The 19,470-nt window shown below is 38.5% G+C and overlaps 1 protein-coding gene across 1 annotated transcript in view; it reads left to right on the plus strand.

Moving 5' to 3' along the window:
- Cpq (carboxypeptidase Q) overlaps window positions 1-17,945 on the plus strand; it is a 360,271-nt gene extending 342,326 nt beyond the window's left edge. Inside the window, exon 7 of the mRNA XM_003479901.5 lies at window positions 17,495-17,945. Coding sequence (XP_003479949.1) covers window positions 17,495-17,661 — 167 coding nt within the window. The 3' untranslated portion in view covers window positions 17,662-17,945. The remainder of the gene's footprint in view (window positions 1-17,494) is intronic.
- Window positions 17,946-19,470: the final 1,525 nt, after the last annotated feature.

The following is a 19,470-nucleotide window of genomic DNA, read 5'->3' on the forward strand; positions in this document are numbered from 1 at the left end:
GAGAAATGTATACATTATAATTTACCTTGCCACAGAAACAATTAATCAAATGCTCTATAATTATATTTTGAGAGGCTGTTGAGAATAAGTACTGTTTTTTCATTACAAGAATGTCCTAAATTACATTAATGAGGGTCAAGCATAAATAACATTAGGAATTTAGCTACATTTAAGTCTTAAATTTGCATCTCAGCTTTGTAGATTCTATGAATGGATTGCCATGGGCCAGGATCTTTTTAGGCGCACTGGCATTTAGTGGATATTCCTTGAACCAATGTTTTGCTTTAAGTGAAATATATTTGCATTAAAAGCATATTCATTTCCCAGGCTCCTTCTTACACATTTGTTTTCCTTTGTTTTGTAACTTACAAAGCCTTGCACGTTTAGCTCATTTGTCCTCTTGCTGCATAATGATTTCTAGAAGGTTACATTTTAGATGGGTTTGTATAGAAAAAATCGCATCCTCTTAACAGCCAGTTAAAGGAGCTGCATTTCGCTACCAAATGAGAAGATGCCAGATGACCAAGAAAGAAAAAAGCTCTTTGCATAAGTCAAAGGAAAACATATTAGAATAACTGAGCTAACATTAACCTAATAGTTCATCACTGTCAGTCATCACCTAACTTTGTTCTGTCTTGGAAAAGGTTTGAGGCAAGGGTGGTGCACGGTGGTGTTTCTGTCCTGGTAACTCTTTCCTTGGGAGCTGATTTGGAAGAACCCTCAGTGTTATTTTGTAACTTTGGTTAAATAATTCATCATCTTTTTGTAACCAACTGCCTTGCAGAGACCCATGTATTTTGGATAAATCCATGCTGGTTGACACCTAAAAACCAAACGAATCCAGAGGCTTTCCACCTCAGTTTTCCTCCTTGATCTGAGCTGCCTCTAAATCAGTCCACACGAAGCCATCCTTGTTTTTTCTGAACATGATATAAATTATTCATTAGTACTTAAGCTTTTACTGTATTGTAATATATCCCTTAAGATTCATTTTTAGTAGCATAACTTTTTTATGTATTTACCTCCTATCTATAGTATAGCTTCTTGTGACCTTGACACTGTGATATGTGGAAATGAAAAAGTCTTCATTTAGACTCCTGGTCCATCCAGTCCATAATTTTACTTCCAACAGGGAACCTCACAGGCATTTTGTGCATGACTAGGTCGCCTGCTTTGACTTCACTCCAAATGTTGTTTTACATACCCCTCCAAAATACTTTGTTCTTCTGTGTAACCCACTGTAGATAGATGTAAGAGTATACTCTGCCCTCCAGAGGGTCAGTTTTAATTGGTTTTACTTCTATTTAGGGTGGAGGAAATTCACAGTGTTTTATAAATGTAAGGGCCATGAAAAGTTTTCTAGACTGATTCCTGTTCCAAACTCTTAGCGGTCCTCAAATGGATCCTCCTTATATAGAAGTTCTTCCCATTGTTTCATATCCAGTCAATTCCCTACTAATAAGATGTTCCCTTTAAAAGCTCAGCCTTTCTGATTATTAGTATAGCAACATCAAAATTCTTTCGCTTAGGTAAAATGACCCTTTCTCATTATCTACATTTTTTCCTTTTAAATATCATTTAAAAAGTCTTATAAAAATCAGGGTCTCTTTTTCCCTACACTTGATATGTCAAATCTGTCAGCTTGGCAATGTGGAAATGAAAATCTGATCAAAGATTATAGATTCTCCTAGCAACTTCTGTCGATTCACTGACTGACCTCCCATACTGTAATCATTTAACAGTGGCTGCCAAAATTGGGACTTCAGCTCCCTGTCTCCTTGGCATGTCTGAGCTGTCAGTATTATATTTATGTCAGTGTTACGTTTATGTCAGTATAACCATTTATGGCTAGAAATAGCACACAAAGAGAAGTCCATGCAGCACTTCCCTTTTGGCTAATTTCTTTGTTTCTGCTGGCCAATAGAATGGATAGTGAAGAGGTAAGAACAAATGACAAATTCAAATATCGTAGCTAGTAAATCCTGTCTTCTGCTACACAGGAACCTTATAATATGCTTGTATTTGTAGCCAGAAATAGAAAAAAATATATTTGTACCATGATGATTGAGAAGTTCTCACTATAAATGCCACCCTATAAGCAATCTTTAGAAGCTTTTCAGGTCCAAATAATTTTATGCACTGAGTATTCTGACAGTGCATTCTGTTAGAAAGAACTTTTACTGATGTTTTCTTAGTAAGCATCATTCTCTAGATGTGGGGAGAACTGTGGAAAGGCATTTAGGAGACCTCAGACTGGCTCAGGAAGGCAAGGAGCTGTGGACATCAGGCCAGGAAGGAAGAGTGGGTGGTAATTCTGTATGGATAAAGCAGAAAGCAGTAATCGGGGCTGATACATAAGCATGAGTAAGAATCAAAGTCATCCCCCCACCCCAGAAGTGTTAACATTAGTTTCGAGAATGGTAAGAAGGCACAGGTGTTTATATATGCTGGGATACTCACATATACAACTATAAACTCAAAGATAAGGAACATAAAATAATGTGAGTCATAAGAGGCAAATCAGGGGAGAAGCAAAGGAAATTTAGGAGTGGATAGGAAGAGCCAAATTTTAGATGCACACAGGCACATACACACATGTATAACACACATATATTTTCCTTTCCTTCTACATATTTATATCTATGTGTGTGCTTATTTTCTCCCAACCCTCGGCATTCATGGGAAACATTCACTACATACATGGAGGCCATAAACCTTCTAAATGAGCATGGCCCTTACGATGATGACCAGTTTGTTCAGTGATCTTAATTACTGGGGTAATTGTGGAGAGAATTGTGGCCAGCAACCATGTGAGTCACTTAACTTTTCCATAAGAAAATGTGACTACGACTGTTCTTTTAACCTGTGTGGGTGGGTAGTGTGAAGGAAAATTTTCCAAAAGCCAAAATCATGGTATTTATGCGAATACAAATTGAACTCATGTCAAATGTTTTATTCATTAATTATTGTAAAAGTTATGATGATCTTACCAATGTAAAGAGCATCTGGGAAGATAAATCTATGCAATGTAATGAACAAATACTAGGATAAAATTGCTACATTAGGTAAAAGCAAGTTAAGGTCAGTGGACAATAAACTAACCTTTGGTACTATTTGTCTATTACTTAGCAATCATTTTCATTCCTTCAAGATGTCTATAAATTAACATGTACTTTTACTAGCTCTAGAGTTTCTAATCAATAGTAAACAGTAAATCAAAATAAATATATTACCTAAAAGCTTTGGGTAGTCTTGGCCCCTGAATCCTATTAAAAGGATGTGCTGCCTATTTTTACCTTATTTTCAAGCCATGGATATTTTTCTTAACAGTGCTGAAAAATCTAGGAACTTATTGACAAGTACATAATAGAGTATTTCAATCTCTGTATACGTAGATAAATGCTAACAAGGAATGAGAAGTAAGATCACCTACTTCTCCTCCCTTGAGTCATAACCAAGAGTAGAATCTTGTGAAAATGTCATTTACTTAGCAAAATGTTCCATAGAAACAGAGAATGAAGCTAATATTGTGTTATTTTATCCCATTAGATAGCTGCCTACTCATTCATTTATCTATTCAGTGATCTATTCAGGGATCTGTTGAGCATCTACTATCTGCCAGACTTGGAGAATTAAAGTAAAGAAGACAAAGTCACTGCTCTTAAGGAGCTTGAAAGACCACAAATAACAGATAATAAATTAAACCAGTACAAAAATAAATAGTTTCATGTCACCCTAAGGGTCCATCAGCTGATGAATGGATGAAGGAAGTGTAGCCCAATGAAAGACTAGCCAGCCATATAAAAAAAAAATCTTCTTATTTGTGACAGGATGGATGGACCTAGAAGCAAAATAATTCAGGCACAGAAAGATAAGTATGGTGTGATCTCGCTTATATGTCGAAAATAAAAAGTTAATCACATATAATTTGAGAATGGAATTGTGGTTATCAGAGGCTGGGGAGAGGAAGAGGGAGGAAGAGAGGGATGAGGAAAGGTTAGTCAGTGGGTGCTAAGTTACAGTTTCCTGAGAGCAAAAAACTTCGGAATACTACTGCACTGTAGAATGACCATGGGTTACAAGTGTGTTCCATACCTGTCAAAAAGCTGAAAGAAAGGATATTGTAGGCATTCACTGTGAAGAAATGATAGATGGCTGAGGATGTAGGTATATTTCGTCTGATGTAAGCATTACATGGTACATACATATATTGAAACAATGCACATGGTACCTCATTATTTGTATGAATTTATGTTTTTGTTTATCAGTTAAAAATACAGGGTGTTATGAAAAAGGAGAAGCAGGGGATGGTGACTGACCATGGTGGAATGGCTGGGAATCACAGGAGGATTGGCAGAACCACAGCACGTGGCTCAGCCCGAGCTGCGAGGTTGATGTCTGTCATTCATCTTTGAACAAATGGTCCCAGGCTGCATGGGCCCACTTCATGAATGCATTTCTGTTTCACAGTCTGGTATCCCTCCAACTTCTCAGAGACTGAAATGAGACTAGGAAACCAAAGCAGTGAGGAAGAGGCTTGCAAATGGTTTCCCACTCAGGTCAAAGCAGATTTCTCAAGATAGGCATTGAGATAGGCATTGATACAGAGTGTGGGCTTTAAACCAGAGACACCGGAGCTGGAACCCTGTCTTTACCATATATTTCTCTCTGTTAATGACACATAATGACCACTCCCTCATGGCATCACTGGATAAATTAAATGAAATCATCTCCAAAGAGCTGTAGGCGTATGGGATGTGCTCAACAATAGAATAATTCTCATTATGTATTTCCCCACATGATGACTCTATAGCACAATCTCCCTGAAGCATGGATTGTCTTTTTTATTGGTATATGTTTGCAATACGTGATATTTACATTGGTTTGGGGGACTTGGTCCCTACATATCTTGATCATGTTTTATCCTTTCTCCTAACCCTTTCCCTTTCCCCTTTTGTCTGTGCCTTCTCCCTCTCCCAAAAGGCTGCCTCCCTGCATTCATTAGTGTTAGTAGGACTTGTAGTACTAGCCTTACTGCTGCCATAGAATTATTTAGCTTTATAGAAAGACGACTGACCTGAAAGTTCACCAAGTGCATTGGTGTTGACCTAAAGTACGCGATGAAAATTATTCTAACAGCCAATGCAAGTTTTGCAAATAGATGAAAGGTATGTGGGCTTAGTAGCACATCTGAAATTTTAAACATAAGCTTGGAGGTTCTTGGGTAGGTGGAGAGTTTAGAAACTGTAATTATAAAATTTTAATGAGGGTTTGATTGGGGAACCTTTCCTTCACTTTCCTTTCCTTTTCTGATTTTGTTTGTCTTTTCTTTTTCCTTCGTATGTGTTGTTTTTTTCTTCTGGGGAGCTATGGGTTAGGAAGCTATTAATTAACTATTCCTATTTCTAATTTCCAATAAGATTTACTAGGGATTAAACTGCCCCCTTGAAAAGAGAGATTAAATGTCGTTAAATTCCATGAATTGATTTTTCTAATTGTTTTGGTAATAATGTTTTTCCTTCAACTGATAATGTTGCTGGAAAACATAACTGTAATTAAATTTTAAATGTATTTTTAGCACTTTATGGATTCTAGGAAGACTAAATTTTCTTGCAGGGAATATGTTAAGAACATAACATCCTTCTGTAACCTCATAATTATTATGATCAGGGGAATGTCTGTAATATATTCCGTTGCAATTAAATTGCATAGCTCAGAATGTTCAAGACCTGTTTATAATGGAGAAATGGATTTTCCACAGCTGCTTGCCCACGAGTGCATCCTGCAGTGGCCAGTATGTGTACTAAAACAACAGACTTGAGTTTAAACTTTCAAAGCTTTCAAATGTTTTTCAAAAATGTCTCATAGCACAGATTGCTTAATTTTTGTACACAAAACCCCATTGATTATGTATGAACGAGAGTCGAGGGGCCACACAAATCTGTTTGTCCACCTCCTTCTTCAGCTCTTAGCAGGCATCCAGGTTTGTTCTGCTCTCCTCCCAGACCACAGTCATTACTACAGTCTCCCTGTGAAGATTGAAATCCGCTGTGAACAGTATTTGTCAGCTTGGGTATTTCTTACAATATTCATTGGCTGGTCATCACCCAACTGCACAGCTGGGAAATATTTTCTGTGAATTGAGTGTTTATAGGAAAGACTCATAGAAGGACAAGAAGAAGGGGCGAGGGAAGGAGGAAGAGGGAAACTAATCCAAAGCAGGGTCAGAGAAGGGTCAGAGAGAATAGACTTCATGGTTCAGCTGTTGCATCATTAAGAATAATCATCAGAGCTTGATTTATTAAATCAAAATTTAAAATCCCTCAGGTTATAGTGCACTGGTCTCTTCTGGCTCATCCTTACTGAATATGCAATGGCTCCAGTAGAGTTAACTGAGTGTCTCCTGCTCTGCACAAGCATCTTAAAAAGGAAAGATGGATGATCTTTCATGATTTGTTCAAGTCACCCAGTTATTAAGCAGAAGACTTTGGATTTCAAACCAGGCCTTGTCTGTAAATCCATGTTTCTCAACTCTAATCTCCCTGCTTAGCTGACGATGAAGGGTGTGTCTTCATGTCCTGACATTTCCAAGCTCTCCTTGAAAATAATTTCCTAGTGGACAGCTGCTCTAATAGTGCTGTAGTTATTCCAGGGGATGATATTGACCTTCAGAGAAGGCTCCTTCTATAGCTGTCTACTTCTAAAAGGCATTTATGTTTCCCTGTTCAATGCTCATATACCTGTCCAAAGACACTGTGCAATGTGTCCCTAAAGATCATCACCATTCTCCCACCTTTCCACATCAGGGGCTCTCAGAAGTTGAAATGTAGGCATCCCTCAGTGCTGGTCTTTCAGGTCAGTAGCTGTCCCTAATAAAATGTCCCTTTGAAATTGTAGACAGGGCTACCTTCCAACTCTTGTGCATATCAGGGTCCTCACTGGGGGCTGCAAGTCTTCTGTGATGGCTTAGTTCTGCAGAATTTCCATGGGAACTTGGATGCTCTCTGAGGAAATGCCTTTCCTTAAGACCGTGATTCTAAAGGGAGGTGGCCAAACGCCCACCTATCTGGCAGTCAAATTCCTTCAGCCTGAGACAGAAGGGGAATTCTGGAGGCCTACAGAGGACATACACAAATACTTTTTGCTTCTAGTTTTTCAGTATGGAATTTGGAGTCCTTTTCTGTTGGTCACTGTGTAATGTCTTTAAGAAGCTCTGAATGGAAGGAAAACAGCCTCACATGAGCCACACCCTGCTGGGATTAAATGTCCCTTCCTTGTTTCTCAGATCCAAGATTCCTGTGCATCCTCCATGTTCCACCAGTGACTTCCATTCTCTGAATCTCTTGACTCTGTCCTTAATTTGTTTATGAATCTGACATTCACTTGATGCTCTCTGGAGTCTAGAAAGTGTGTGCTCTCTACCAGCTTCAACTAATTCTGAAATGTCACGCTTTCTGTTAAAATGCCTCTGGCTACACACACAGATTTTTTCTTTTGTGAGTGTGCTATGAACTCATGGCATAAAGAAACTTCTGGTTTTAAAATGAACTTCTGGTCTTTTCACGGAAAAATGTGATTATGTTCATCAACATGCCTTTCTGTGAATTTCAGAAGCTGAGATGTCACCACCTGATCCTGGTCACCTATCCTGCAACTATACCTCTTGTCCAATAGTCTCCTTACCTCTAAGGTGACCCATGCCACCCTCCTCCTTGTGTTCCTGGAGCACCTCCCTAAGGTGCAGCTGTGGTTGCCCCATCTTCCTTCCCCAAGCTCTGTCCAGAGCTTCACGTTTAAGGACTGATTCAGCCTTGCAGCTTCACCTTTCAGAGTTGGTTGCCAGTAGTCTGCCATTAAATAGCCTGAGGTGTCCGCACATCACCCAGATTGGGAGCCTCACACATTGTATTCACCTGGAATTCCTGGGCCCATCTGTCAATTGACATCCCTAAGTATTTGTGCCTGATATTCTGTCTCACCACAATGTGTTACAATGTTCTTCTTAACCATGATGTGTCATTCCTTACCTGTCTCTACTCCATGTGCACCTGGAGGTGAACTACATGAACAAGTTCCCTTGGCCTCTGGCTTATGCTTAGATTTGGCCAAGGGGGATCCAAAAGGATATAGGGAAGCACCAGCCAGAGGCAAAATCCTTGACTTCTACAAATAACCATAGCTCTTCTGTCTACCTGCTATACTGTAGCTATAGCTGTTTTCCCTGGCCTGCAATAATTGCATGAAGGCCCCATTCACTCCCCCATATATATATACTTTTAGGCCATTATGGGTGTTGTTAATGGCTCTCTATTTTTGCTATAGGGTGTCTCTGCATCCTTTATTGCCTTTATTTAACCCTGACTATTCTTTATGAATAATCCTTTCTCCAAATTACTTTCTTGGACGTCCTCTATAAGGACTCTGACTGACGCAGCATCCTCTAGGCCTAGTTTGGTCATAAAATTGATTTTTACTCAGTCAGAAAATGTATTTTCATCTTCTATTTGATGCTAGGTATTGATAACAGATGGGGAACAAAACAGAAGCCCTACCTTCAAGGAGTTTATAATATACCAAGTGTACAAACAGTTCTAACCGAGAATGGTATGCTTATGGCAAAAGACAGCACAGGCAGCATACAGCACAAAACCTAGTCTGGAGGTCAGAAAAGTCAGTGACATCAGCTCTCCACCATTTCTTTGTCCATTTCTTGTAGCACACAGAAAACTCTGACCATGTCAGCATTTCTTGTGTACACAGTTTCTGTGCTCCCACTTTGGAATTAACTTTTGAGAGCAGAAATTGTGTCTGTGTACTTATATGTCTGCCTCCAGCCTCAACTAACTGCTAAGAATATTACAGTAACTCAACAGTTGAATTGGACTGACCCTTTAGAACACTGAGGTGTTAAATGCCCACCCACCCACTGATGCTTTTATGTTATTGGACTGGAGGATGCGATCCCACCTTTTCTAAGCTACTGGACTAAAAGAAGACATATTTTACTAGTTTAAGAAAAAAAATTATTGCACAGGAAAAAGCCTTCTAAACCTGGGTGAAAGGTTTAATGTTGTCAACATACCCTATTTTGGATATTTACCAACAGGTATGGGTACCATTGTCAAGTATAATTAGTTGAGCATTCTGTACTACATTTTTTTTTTTGCCTCATAGCTTATGTTGTGTTAAATAGTACTATAGCTGAACTCAGCATGTACAAATGTGTCAAAGAGAAACCCAGACTCCACCCCAGAACAAAGGCTTGGCGGGGGGGATAATTAAGGGGAAGTGTTTGCATGAAGCTTTATAAACTTAATGTGGAGAAAATCCGGGCAACATCTTGAGGTAGTAGAGGTCTCAGGAGCAATGATCGTGTCCAATGTACAGGACAGGAAATGGGAGAAGAAAACCCCAGCAGTGTGGTTACTGGAAGTTCATAGAGACATCCTTCTTCCTCCCCAGAACAACTATTGGATGAAATAACAGTTGTCTTTTTATAATATGTGACTTAGCAGGATCAAAGTAAGAGACTTTCTCAGAGTTAAGAAAGGGTAAAGAGAGAATCTAGAGAAATAAGAAAATTCTGGAAGCCAGCATTTATACCTCAGCTCCCACTGGCCTAGAACATGAGTTAAAACAGTGAGTTCATCTGGGATAGGTGCAGGATGTGGGACCACTGGTGCCTTGTCTAAAATACAGATTAACTTTAGCTTTGTTTAGATAAATATGTAACCTACAATTTCCAAGTTCACCATTGAAAAAGTTGAAACAAACTATTTAACCTCCAAACTAGTAGACTTGGGAGGAAGATGGTATGAAAAGAAACGAAGGAAAGGAAAAAGGAAGGAGGAAGAAACTCAGAACACATGATCAACAAAGAGCCAAAACTAAGAATACATGAGTCAACAAGAATTACAATCTGCATAAATGAATTATACCCTCCAGCTAAAAATAAAAGACTGTTAGATTTTAAAAACTCAACTACAAAGTATTCATAAGAGAGCCCTTGAAAAAACAATGAGAGAGGGAGAGGGATTTTATAGTAACACCACAGAAGGAAGCAGGTGTGGTGTGGTTATATCAAATTGTAGGAAAAGATAAACTTAAATATAAAAGGTATTTTACATGTGAAAATGATGTCTACAGATTAATAGAGTTTATCAGGAGGAGAGAATTCTGAATTTATATACCACTAATAGCATAACCATGACTTACAAAAAAGAAAGAAATTATTGTAACTAGAAGAAAGAGAAACATCTAAAATCAAAGAAGGAAATTTTCACACTTTTCTCCAAAAATTGATAAATCAGACAGATGGTAAGGTAATGAGGAGATAAAAGGTTTGAAGAACACAATTAACAAGCTTGATCTAATGGACACATACACAACACCAAGTGCCCATTCTTCTCACTTAGTAGACATGGACTATTTATGGAAACACATAATAGGCCACAGAGCAAATCTCAACAAAAGTCAAAGAATCTGAAACAGAAAACCCCTAACAATTAAATTAAAAATAAACTAATGGTAAAAAATAACAAAACATAATTTTTAAAATTAAAGAGCATGTTAACTCATGAGTTAAAGGAAAGCTTCAACCTAGAGACTAATAACTCTGCAGCGCTGAGTAATTATGAATGTGCTAATCCGCATGAGGGGAAAGCTAAAGCAGTGTTAGAGAGAAGAGTGTAGTCCTACTGCTGATGCTAGAGACAGAGGAATTGTGCAAAGTAATAAACTGAGCGTTCAACTTACAAAATTAAGGACAAAAAGGAAGCCCAAAGAAAGAAGGGAGATAATCTAAGAGCACAAATCAATGAATGAAAAACTACTACATAATTAAAAGTATCCAAAAAAAACCCAAAGTTATCATCTCCCCCAAGAGACCAATAAAAATGAAAAGTTTATGATGAAAAGACATTAATAACCATGCCAGGAATAAAAATGTGACATCACTGTAGATGTGGCAGTCATTAGCAAAAACATAGATACTATTCACAACTTTTTCCTGATTATTTTGAATAAAACTCACAAATTTCTAACCAAATTTAATCTCTAAAGTTAATTTTGAAGATCTAAAAACTCTAAATAGCCCAATGAGAGAGACTGAACCATTAGTTAAAATTGCTACCAATAAAGTAAACATTAGACTTGGGTGGCTTGTAAAACATCTAGAAATTAACCAAGAAATAATTCTAGCCTTGCATAAGCTATTCTAGAATGTAGACAAAGAAAGAACTCCATTTTAGGAATCAGATGTGTCCTATACTAAAACTGGATAGTCACAAACAGAAAGGGCAGATTTACTTATTTATTTATTTTTATTTAAAAAAAATAAAACCAAGCAAAATAAAATAAAATAAACCAGTATAAGTGATAAAGGGCTTCAAAACCTTACAGAATCAACAACAGTTACCATACTGCTTTTTGTTGTCTTCAAAATAGCTGCTGATACCTTTGGACATAGTTAGAATCGAGCAGAACAGAATAGAGCAGAAACAATAAAAACAAAAACAATGAATGCAATAAAGGTCTTCAAAATAAGCCAATAGTAAATGCAAAATGGCTGCCATGATATGTCTTGTTATCTTATAAATAGCTGCTCGCACCAACAGATTTAACATACTCAAAGCAAAAGAGAATAAAACCCAACCCAACAAAACAATGAAAATGATGTGGTTTCCAGGTGGGGATCCCTTCCTGGTGAGGTCTTCTCTCCCTCTGCAGTCCATGAACAGCGCTGACTCAGGGAGAGAAGTTTGCGTCTGGCTGTCCCCACTCTGGCAGTGGCCTGTGCATGGCGCTGGTTTCCAGGCAGGGTTCAGCTAGTTCTCTCCCCCTGCAGTCGAGAATGGCACTGACTCACAGAGAGAGGTTTGGATATGGCTCAGAAAGGGCAAATTTTTAAAAACTTAATAATTTACAATAACGCCAGAAGGTATAAGTTATGAAGGAAAGAAAACTACCAAAAGGCAGGCAAGACTGTTCTACGAAATTTCAAAGGTTACGAAAGGAAACGTAAATAAAGAGAAACACATCAACACAGCATTTCATGGATAAGGTTACAATATCCTGAAAAAAGGATAATATTCTCCCTAAGTTGATATATAGATTAACGCAATTCTGGCCAAACAACAAAAACATTTCTTTGCAGACTCATGAAATTTATCTGGAAGATCCGATGCTGACGGAGGGGCAGATCTCTCCTGATGGAGGTGGGAGAGGGGCAACTTGCCCTGCCAGGCATCCAGCACTGGAAAGCACCAGCAACGGAGACAGTGCTGCGGTACCACAAGGACCAGCAAACGGACCACTGGACCAGAACCAGCCCCAAAGAAGCATTCAGGAATAAGGAGCTACATATGTGGCAAAATTGATGCTGCAGATTAGTGGGAAAAGAGGATGTATTGGTTAGTAAATGTTTCTAAATGACTGAGGAATAAGACAAACACATCCTATGCAAAAATCAGTTCTAATTCTAGGAGAATGGGAACCTTGAAAACTTTATAATTTTCAGAATGGAACATAGGAGAGTATCTTTATGATGTGAATGGAGAGAAGCATTTCTCAACATGTAAAGAACAAATCATAAAGGAAACAATTCATAAATTCAACTACAATGAAACAAAAACATATGTTCATCAAAAAATACACTAAGTGAAAAAATGATGAGCCACAAATTGGCCAAATATATGTATATATTTTGGTGCCAATAGATAATTAATATCAAACACATATCAAGAACCCACACAAATCAATAAGCAGCAGGCACACAAATCAATTGAAAATTGGGCAACAGTCTGAACAGGCACTTCGCAAAAGAGAAAAAACACCAAAAAATTGATTTAAGAGTACAAACTTAATCTCATTAATAATTTGTAAAATAATAGTGAGGTAATATTTACATTTACCAGATTAGCAAAAATTTCTTTGGCACCACCAAGTGCTAGAGAGGATGTGAAGCAAGAGGAAGACTCATGTCCTGACAGCAGAGGCGCACGCCAAAAAAGGGAGGATTTTAAAATTACATAGATTCAAGTTCCAGGAGAACATGGTGGACAGATAGCAGCAGCTACAAAGGCTCTCTGAGAGACCCAGCTTAGAATCCAGGAATGGTGCAGAGTGAGGAATCCTAAGCATGAGAGGAGATATGCCCTGCTGACCCAAGAACGAATTGGGCTGAGAGAAACCAACTGGGAATGCAATCCTGGTGCTATAACAGGAACAGATACAGCCTTAGCGTGGAAGCTGGAGCCCGCGCCATTGGAAGCCGTGATTTGGGTTTCCTGCCGCTGCTGTAGCGTCTGCAGGCTCGGCAGGAGAGAGATGCGCGAAAGCTCTGAGAACAGGAATCAGTGAACCGAGTTGAGAGCTGGACGGGTGGGGAGCCATGCATCAACCTGCGGTGAGTGAGGGAAACTGGGACTCTTCCACAATCTAGGAGGCTCCAACAGAGGACATTCTGGGACCGGGCAGACTTGTCGGAACAGGGCGCTGTAGTGACTTCAGTCACATATCCCTCTCTCAGGCGGGATTGGTGAGCAGTGCCTAGCCTACATGACACTGCTGGCTGAGACCCAGTAGGCTAGCACAACCCAGGTCCCAGCGGCTAAGCCTTCGGTAGGTTGACCTGGAGGGGCGGGCCCCACATAGGCTGCCCAGTCAGTAACTCCCTGGTGTGCTGTGGTGGGCGGGAACACCTAGCCAGAGCAATTCAAACAGACTGTGGTTGACAGGGAAGGAAGCTGGGCCTCCTATATACGCTTGTATATAAGGAACAAAGAATATGGGAAGAGGGAGCAACAAGAAAGGCTCCTCGGCCCCCAACCCTGAGAAACAGGCAATAGCAGACACGGCACCAATAGACATAAAGTGCTATCTCCAGAGCCTCATAGACAAGTTCAGGAATGAAGTTATTAATGACCTGAAGATAGACATAAGCAGAATAGTTAGAGAAATGCTAAGCACCACCCAAGAAAAAACAGATGGTGGAATGGAAGAACAGATAAAAAGGGGAGAATTGTTTGATGGAGAAAACAGAGAAAACATAGAATACATGAAGCGGTTCAAAGAGATTACCAAGAAACTAAAAACTCTATCGAAAACTGGCATAACAGCTTGAAAGAAACTAAGGATAGATTATGTGAACTGGAGAGCAGACTTGTAATATGGGAGCATGAAATGAAAAACTTCTTAAAAATAACAAAGAAACAAACAACAATAATACAAAGACTAGAAGATGATAAGAGGATCTATAACTTAAGAATTAAGAACATAAAAGAAGAGGTAGGGACACAAACAAATGAACTACAAAAGCTACTCACAGAAATGATCCAGGAGAATTTTCCTAATTTAGCAAAAGGTAAAGATACTCAGATGTATGAAGCATACAGGACCCCAGCCACCTACAACCCAAACAGAGCTACACTCAGGCATATAATAACTAAAATACCAGAAGTCCAATATAAGAACAGAATATTAAAAGCCGTCAGAGACAAGAAACAGATCACTTACAAGGGAACATTCATCAGAATTACAGCAGACTTCTCGGCACAAACCATCAAATCACAGAGAGTGTGGGGGGAAATAATTCAAGCTTTGAAAGATAATAACCTCCAGCCAAGATTGAAATATCCTGCACAACTATCCCTGGAAATTGATGGGAAAACAAGGTGCTTCCAGGATAAAGAGGAACTAGGGGAATATGCAACCACCAATTCAACTCTACAGAGAATACTGCAGGATATTCTAAAAAAGAAAAATATGAAGATTCCAGAAATAGTGGCAGAGAGGCCACAATGAATGGAGCAGAAAACAAAATGAAGAAAACAAACTGACAACTAATGACAGAAAAAGAGCTTAACAGAAATGAAGCAGAGAAGACTGTATGATAGGAACAGCTATTTTGGAGAAAATGATGTCATAATAGGAAATGCTGATTTAATATCATCTTGCTTTGAAGTCCCATCAAGCTTTTGTTCTTCTGTCTCCATAGGTCTTAACATGTTGTATCTTATTGGATTTTATTATATGTAATAGTATAAACAAAAACTTTTATAGACAAGGAGATTATACAGAAACCATTGTTCATTTTCTGTTAGTTGATTCTAAATACCCTGTGATACTGTCATTCTCTTGAATGGTTTTACATTGTTTTGATATATTTGATGCTACAGTATACGAAGCCATACTCAAAGATTTCAAGGAAAGAGACAATGTGGTAACTACTTTTATGTTGGGATTATCTTGTGGTGAAACACTATTTTGCTTAAATGGTATGTTTTGATCTGCGCTGTTTTATTGTTATGCCCTCTTTTATCTCAATCTCCATCTTATTATTTACTTTTTTATTTTTATCCTTTTAATTAAGGGAAAAATAAATAAAAAATAGCAGGATATATTATAGTAACCCACTTGGATTTTCTACTAACTTGATTTGAAGCCCTGTGTTGCTCTCACCATCTTGTTTTGACTGATATTCCTCTATTCTGTTTTGCTTGATAGTATCAGGTTCGAAAGTTTAGGCAACAGCTGTGAAGATAGTGGGATTCATTATGACGCTCATTCTGGTTGACTATTATCTACTTTTGAAGACCTGTAATGTTTCCCATGTTTTGGTTTTGTTGGTTTCTTTCTTTACTGTCTTGTTCAATTTTATTATAACTGATGATATAGGTAATTCTATTTGAGATAGTGGGAGGCATTATGGTAACCATTGTTGATCACCTTGTATTGTGTTTTTACATTATGTATGATGTCCACCTTTTTGATTTGAACAACTCTGTTATGTCACATTTGGTTTTACTCTCTTCCAAAAAAGTAATAAGAACTGTGGGAGTAATAAAACCCAAAATGTATAATAGTCATTGTACAAAAGAGAGGAAAAGAAAGTGCTCTAAACACTATATCTGCATGTATATTTAAGTGTATAAGATAGACAATATTACTGAGTTTTGTTGGATCATTGAACAGAACTGTTTGCAGTCTCACTGTTTGAATGTCCACTTTATATGCTTTAATTTTGTAACTAGAACAAATATTTCTAGGATGACAATATGTAATCCAGTAACTAGTGATTTCCTACTGTTTTTTTTTTCTGAAATTCTGTATAACTTGTACCTTTTTCTGCTTTTTTCTCTTTTTCTCCTTGAATAAAATTTAAAACAAAGAAAAAAAATAAAAAAATTACATAGACTCAAACACCCACCTGCTCTGCACCCAGCAATTCTGCTCTAGAGAATGTTGATAGCAGCATATTAACAGAAAGCCAGAGAAGCCTGAATTCCCGTAGTCGGAAAAATAGATGAAGACAGTGAGATAATATCCAGGGGAAAAAAAGAAACTACTAAGACTTATATGAGAACATATAAATCTTATATATGTTTGAGGAAAATAAAAGCAAGATGCAGAAACAAATATATGTGGAATATGTAGTTCAAAAGCCACCAGTACTGTAGTCATGGTTGTGTGCATGTGTGTGCAGTTGTGCATACTTGATAAAACTACAAAGAAATACAAGGAATAATTAACACCCAGCAAGACAGGATCATGGGTACCTCCAGCAGAAGGAGAATCTACAGGGCAGGGGAGTGCAAACATTGGGCTTGGAGGCACAGTAAGTGTCTTTCTCAGGCTGAATGAGGGACATGCATGTGCATGTTATGTTGTCACCCTTAGTAATACACATTTATGTTGGCTACAATGATGTCGGTATGTATGGTGTATTTCACAATAAAGCAAACCGCCGGAGGCTGAAGAATGGTGGAAGAACTCACAAGATGGGCCCAGTAAGTAGGTTTTCAAGGCTGAATAAGACAGAAAGTTTCCCTGAGGCTCTGATTCAGGGCTGAAAGAAGTAAAAGTGAGAAGATAGATTTAAGTGGGGCAGAGACTCCTGCTGGTGTCCTTGGAGGTTGCTAGGGATTTCATGACGGGGAGTAAATGAAAGATTTGAGAAGGAAAACTCAGCAAAGGAGTAGCACTGACGTTATTTGTAACTACGAAGATACATGTGAAGACACAAAAAGGCGCTGTTTTTTTTTTATATAAATACAAGGACTTTTCTATTGTAACTTATACGAGTAAAAGTTTCCCTCATACAGCAAGAACTTCTGTAGACAGTGCTGAATCTGTTCAGTAGTTAGCAGCGTTTCTAAACCCAGGCTCCTCTGTCTTTTCATCGGTTTTAGTGTTGGGATTTTTTTGTCTCTTGTAACTTTCCATCTACCTTTAATGCAGCGGTAGGGACATTCCCCTAGGTCATCGTCAGCAAAGCAAAGGCTTTCCTAGAGCTGGCCCACAGCCTGCCCCATCCTCATAGGCACTGCGTTGTTGTGTGACCATTTCTCGCTGCAAGAGAGCCTAGCAAAGCCATTGTTTGGCCAGTGCTGCTGGTAGGTTAGGAGTAGGCCAGAGGGAAGGGACGAGGGGCGCAGCGCTTTCTGACCAGGGCCTGGCACAGACGCCACCCAGAGGTCTCCTTTTCTCTCTGCAGGTGCCAGTCTCTGCGATGATGACCTATATAAATATTTCCACTTCCACCACTCGCACGGGGACACCATGACTGCCATCGATCCAAAGCAGATGAACATCGCTGCTGCTCTTTGGACCGTTGTGTCTTACGTCGTTGCAGACATGGAGGAGATGCTGCCCAGGTCCTGAGAAGAGCAAGCAAGGAGGCATTTTTATCCTCCCTGGCCGGGAACCCGGGATCTGCAGCTCCGGGAAACTCCTCTTCACATAGCAGTTTATCCAATTCAGATTCAAAGCACAAATCTTTTGCATACTTTCTTTTTCCTTTCTTGATACTTTCTAAATTGTTTCTAGATTAAAAGATGATTCCTGTTACTACATAGAATCAATACATGGTAGATATCACAAGAGCATTTCTTTATACTGCCTTTTCAAAGTATTGTTTGTACTTAAAAAATAAACAGTAGAAGACCTCTTTTTGTGTGCTCATTTATAAATATTTAATATAATGAGATCAATTGTGTGGTTTATGTTATTTATTGAGGGAGTGATGCTCAACTGAATATATACAGGCACTTGGCTTTGTAATTTGTATGTTTTTATATTATATGAGATTTTTAAATGAAATCTACAGGTTTTAAGTTAGGAGGAAAGATATCCTCATATGTGAAAAAAAATCCAGAATGTATAATCCATATTATGTTTTACACGTTTCATATATTTCTGTGAAGTTGGGACTTATTTACATGTTGTTAAAATTGAAACTCAGAGAGGCCAAAAATTATTCACAGGATTCTACAGAGCAAAACCACTGATCATCACCCACTCTTCAGACAGTGTCCCCTTTTCTTCCTCACATAATAATCTCCAGTATTCAATACAAAATTGCAAAACACAGAGGAAAAAATCTACAGACAACAACAATGAAAAAAACCCTCATGCTCAAAATAAAAAGCAGTTAAGAGAACCAGACTGAGAGACAATCCAGAAATTACAATGATGAGACAGAAAGTTTAACATAACTGACTAAGGGTGCAGAAGAAAATGTGGATTACTCACATTTCAGGAACATTTCAGCAACATTTCTGGAGAGAAAACTGTGAAATAGGGTCACCTTCAAATTTTAAAATAAAAAATACAATGCCAGAGACAAAAGTTTCTTTGTTGGGCACATAAGCAGAATGGACAAGGTTGAGGAAAGAATCAGGGAATTTGAATATAGGTCAATAAAAATCCAAGTTGAAACATGGGGGGGGGGGGGTGGATACCAGAATGAATCATCCAAAGGCCGTGAGACACATCACAAAGTCTAATACTCATGCGATGTAACTGGACTATGAGGAGAAGACAAAGTATTGATTTTGTTAGTATACTAATATATCACTTAGCTTTCTGGACACTGAGACCAAATACCTAACATTTATAGTTTAAAAGGGTAGAGGTGCATTTGCCTCACAGTTTCAAAGGATTTGGTCCATCATTGGCTGGCTCCGATGCAGAAGCATCATGGTGGAAGGCTGCAGTGAAACAAGGCGTTTTAGCTCACAGAGCAGCGAAATGGCACCGAGAGGTACTGGCCAAGGACCATACACAGTACCCAGGATCATGCCTCCGTCCCCCTCCACACATACCCAGAAGCGTGCTTTTCCAATCTCTAGCTTGCTTCCAAGCCAATTAAGTTGACAGTTAAATTTAAGTGCCACAAATAATGAAAAGGATTGAAGATCAGAAAAGGGACTTTGATTTTTGGCAAGAAAGCCAGACCAGTACTCTGACTGAATTTTATACTGAAAATAACTGAAATGTCTAGGTAGCGTATGAGAAACACTTTCTGAAATATATGAATGAACTGGTTAAAAAGTAAAAGATATTAAAAGATGAAGACATGTACTGAGAAGCATACAGGGGACATTAAATCAGCTTTGCCTTTGAGAAACTTTGAAGAATGTAAAAATCTTAAATCCCATTTTTGCAGACCTTCTGGGATAAAAGGACTGT

This window comes from Cavia porcellus, unplaced genomic scaffold (assembly GCF_034190915.1).
Source record: "Cavia porcellus strain 051 isolate PalLab524CR breed Dunkin Hartley unplaced genomic scaffold, mCavPor4.1 scaffold_10, whole genome shotgun sequence".
Classification (NCBI taxonomy): domain Eukaryota; kingdom Metazoa; phylum Chordata; class Mammalia; order Rodentia; family Caviidae; genus Cavia; species Cavia porcellus.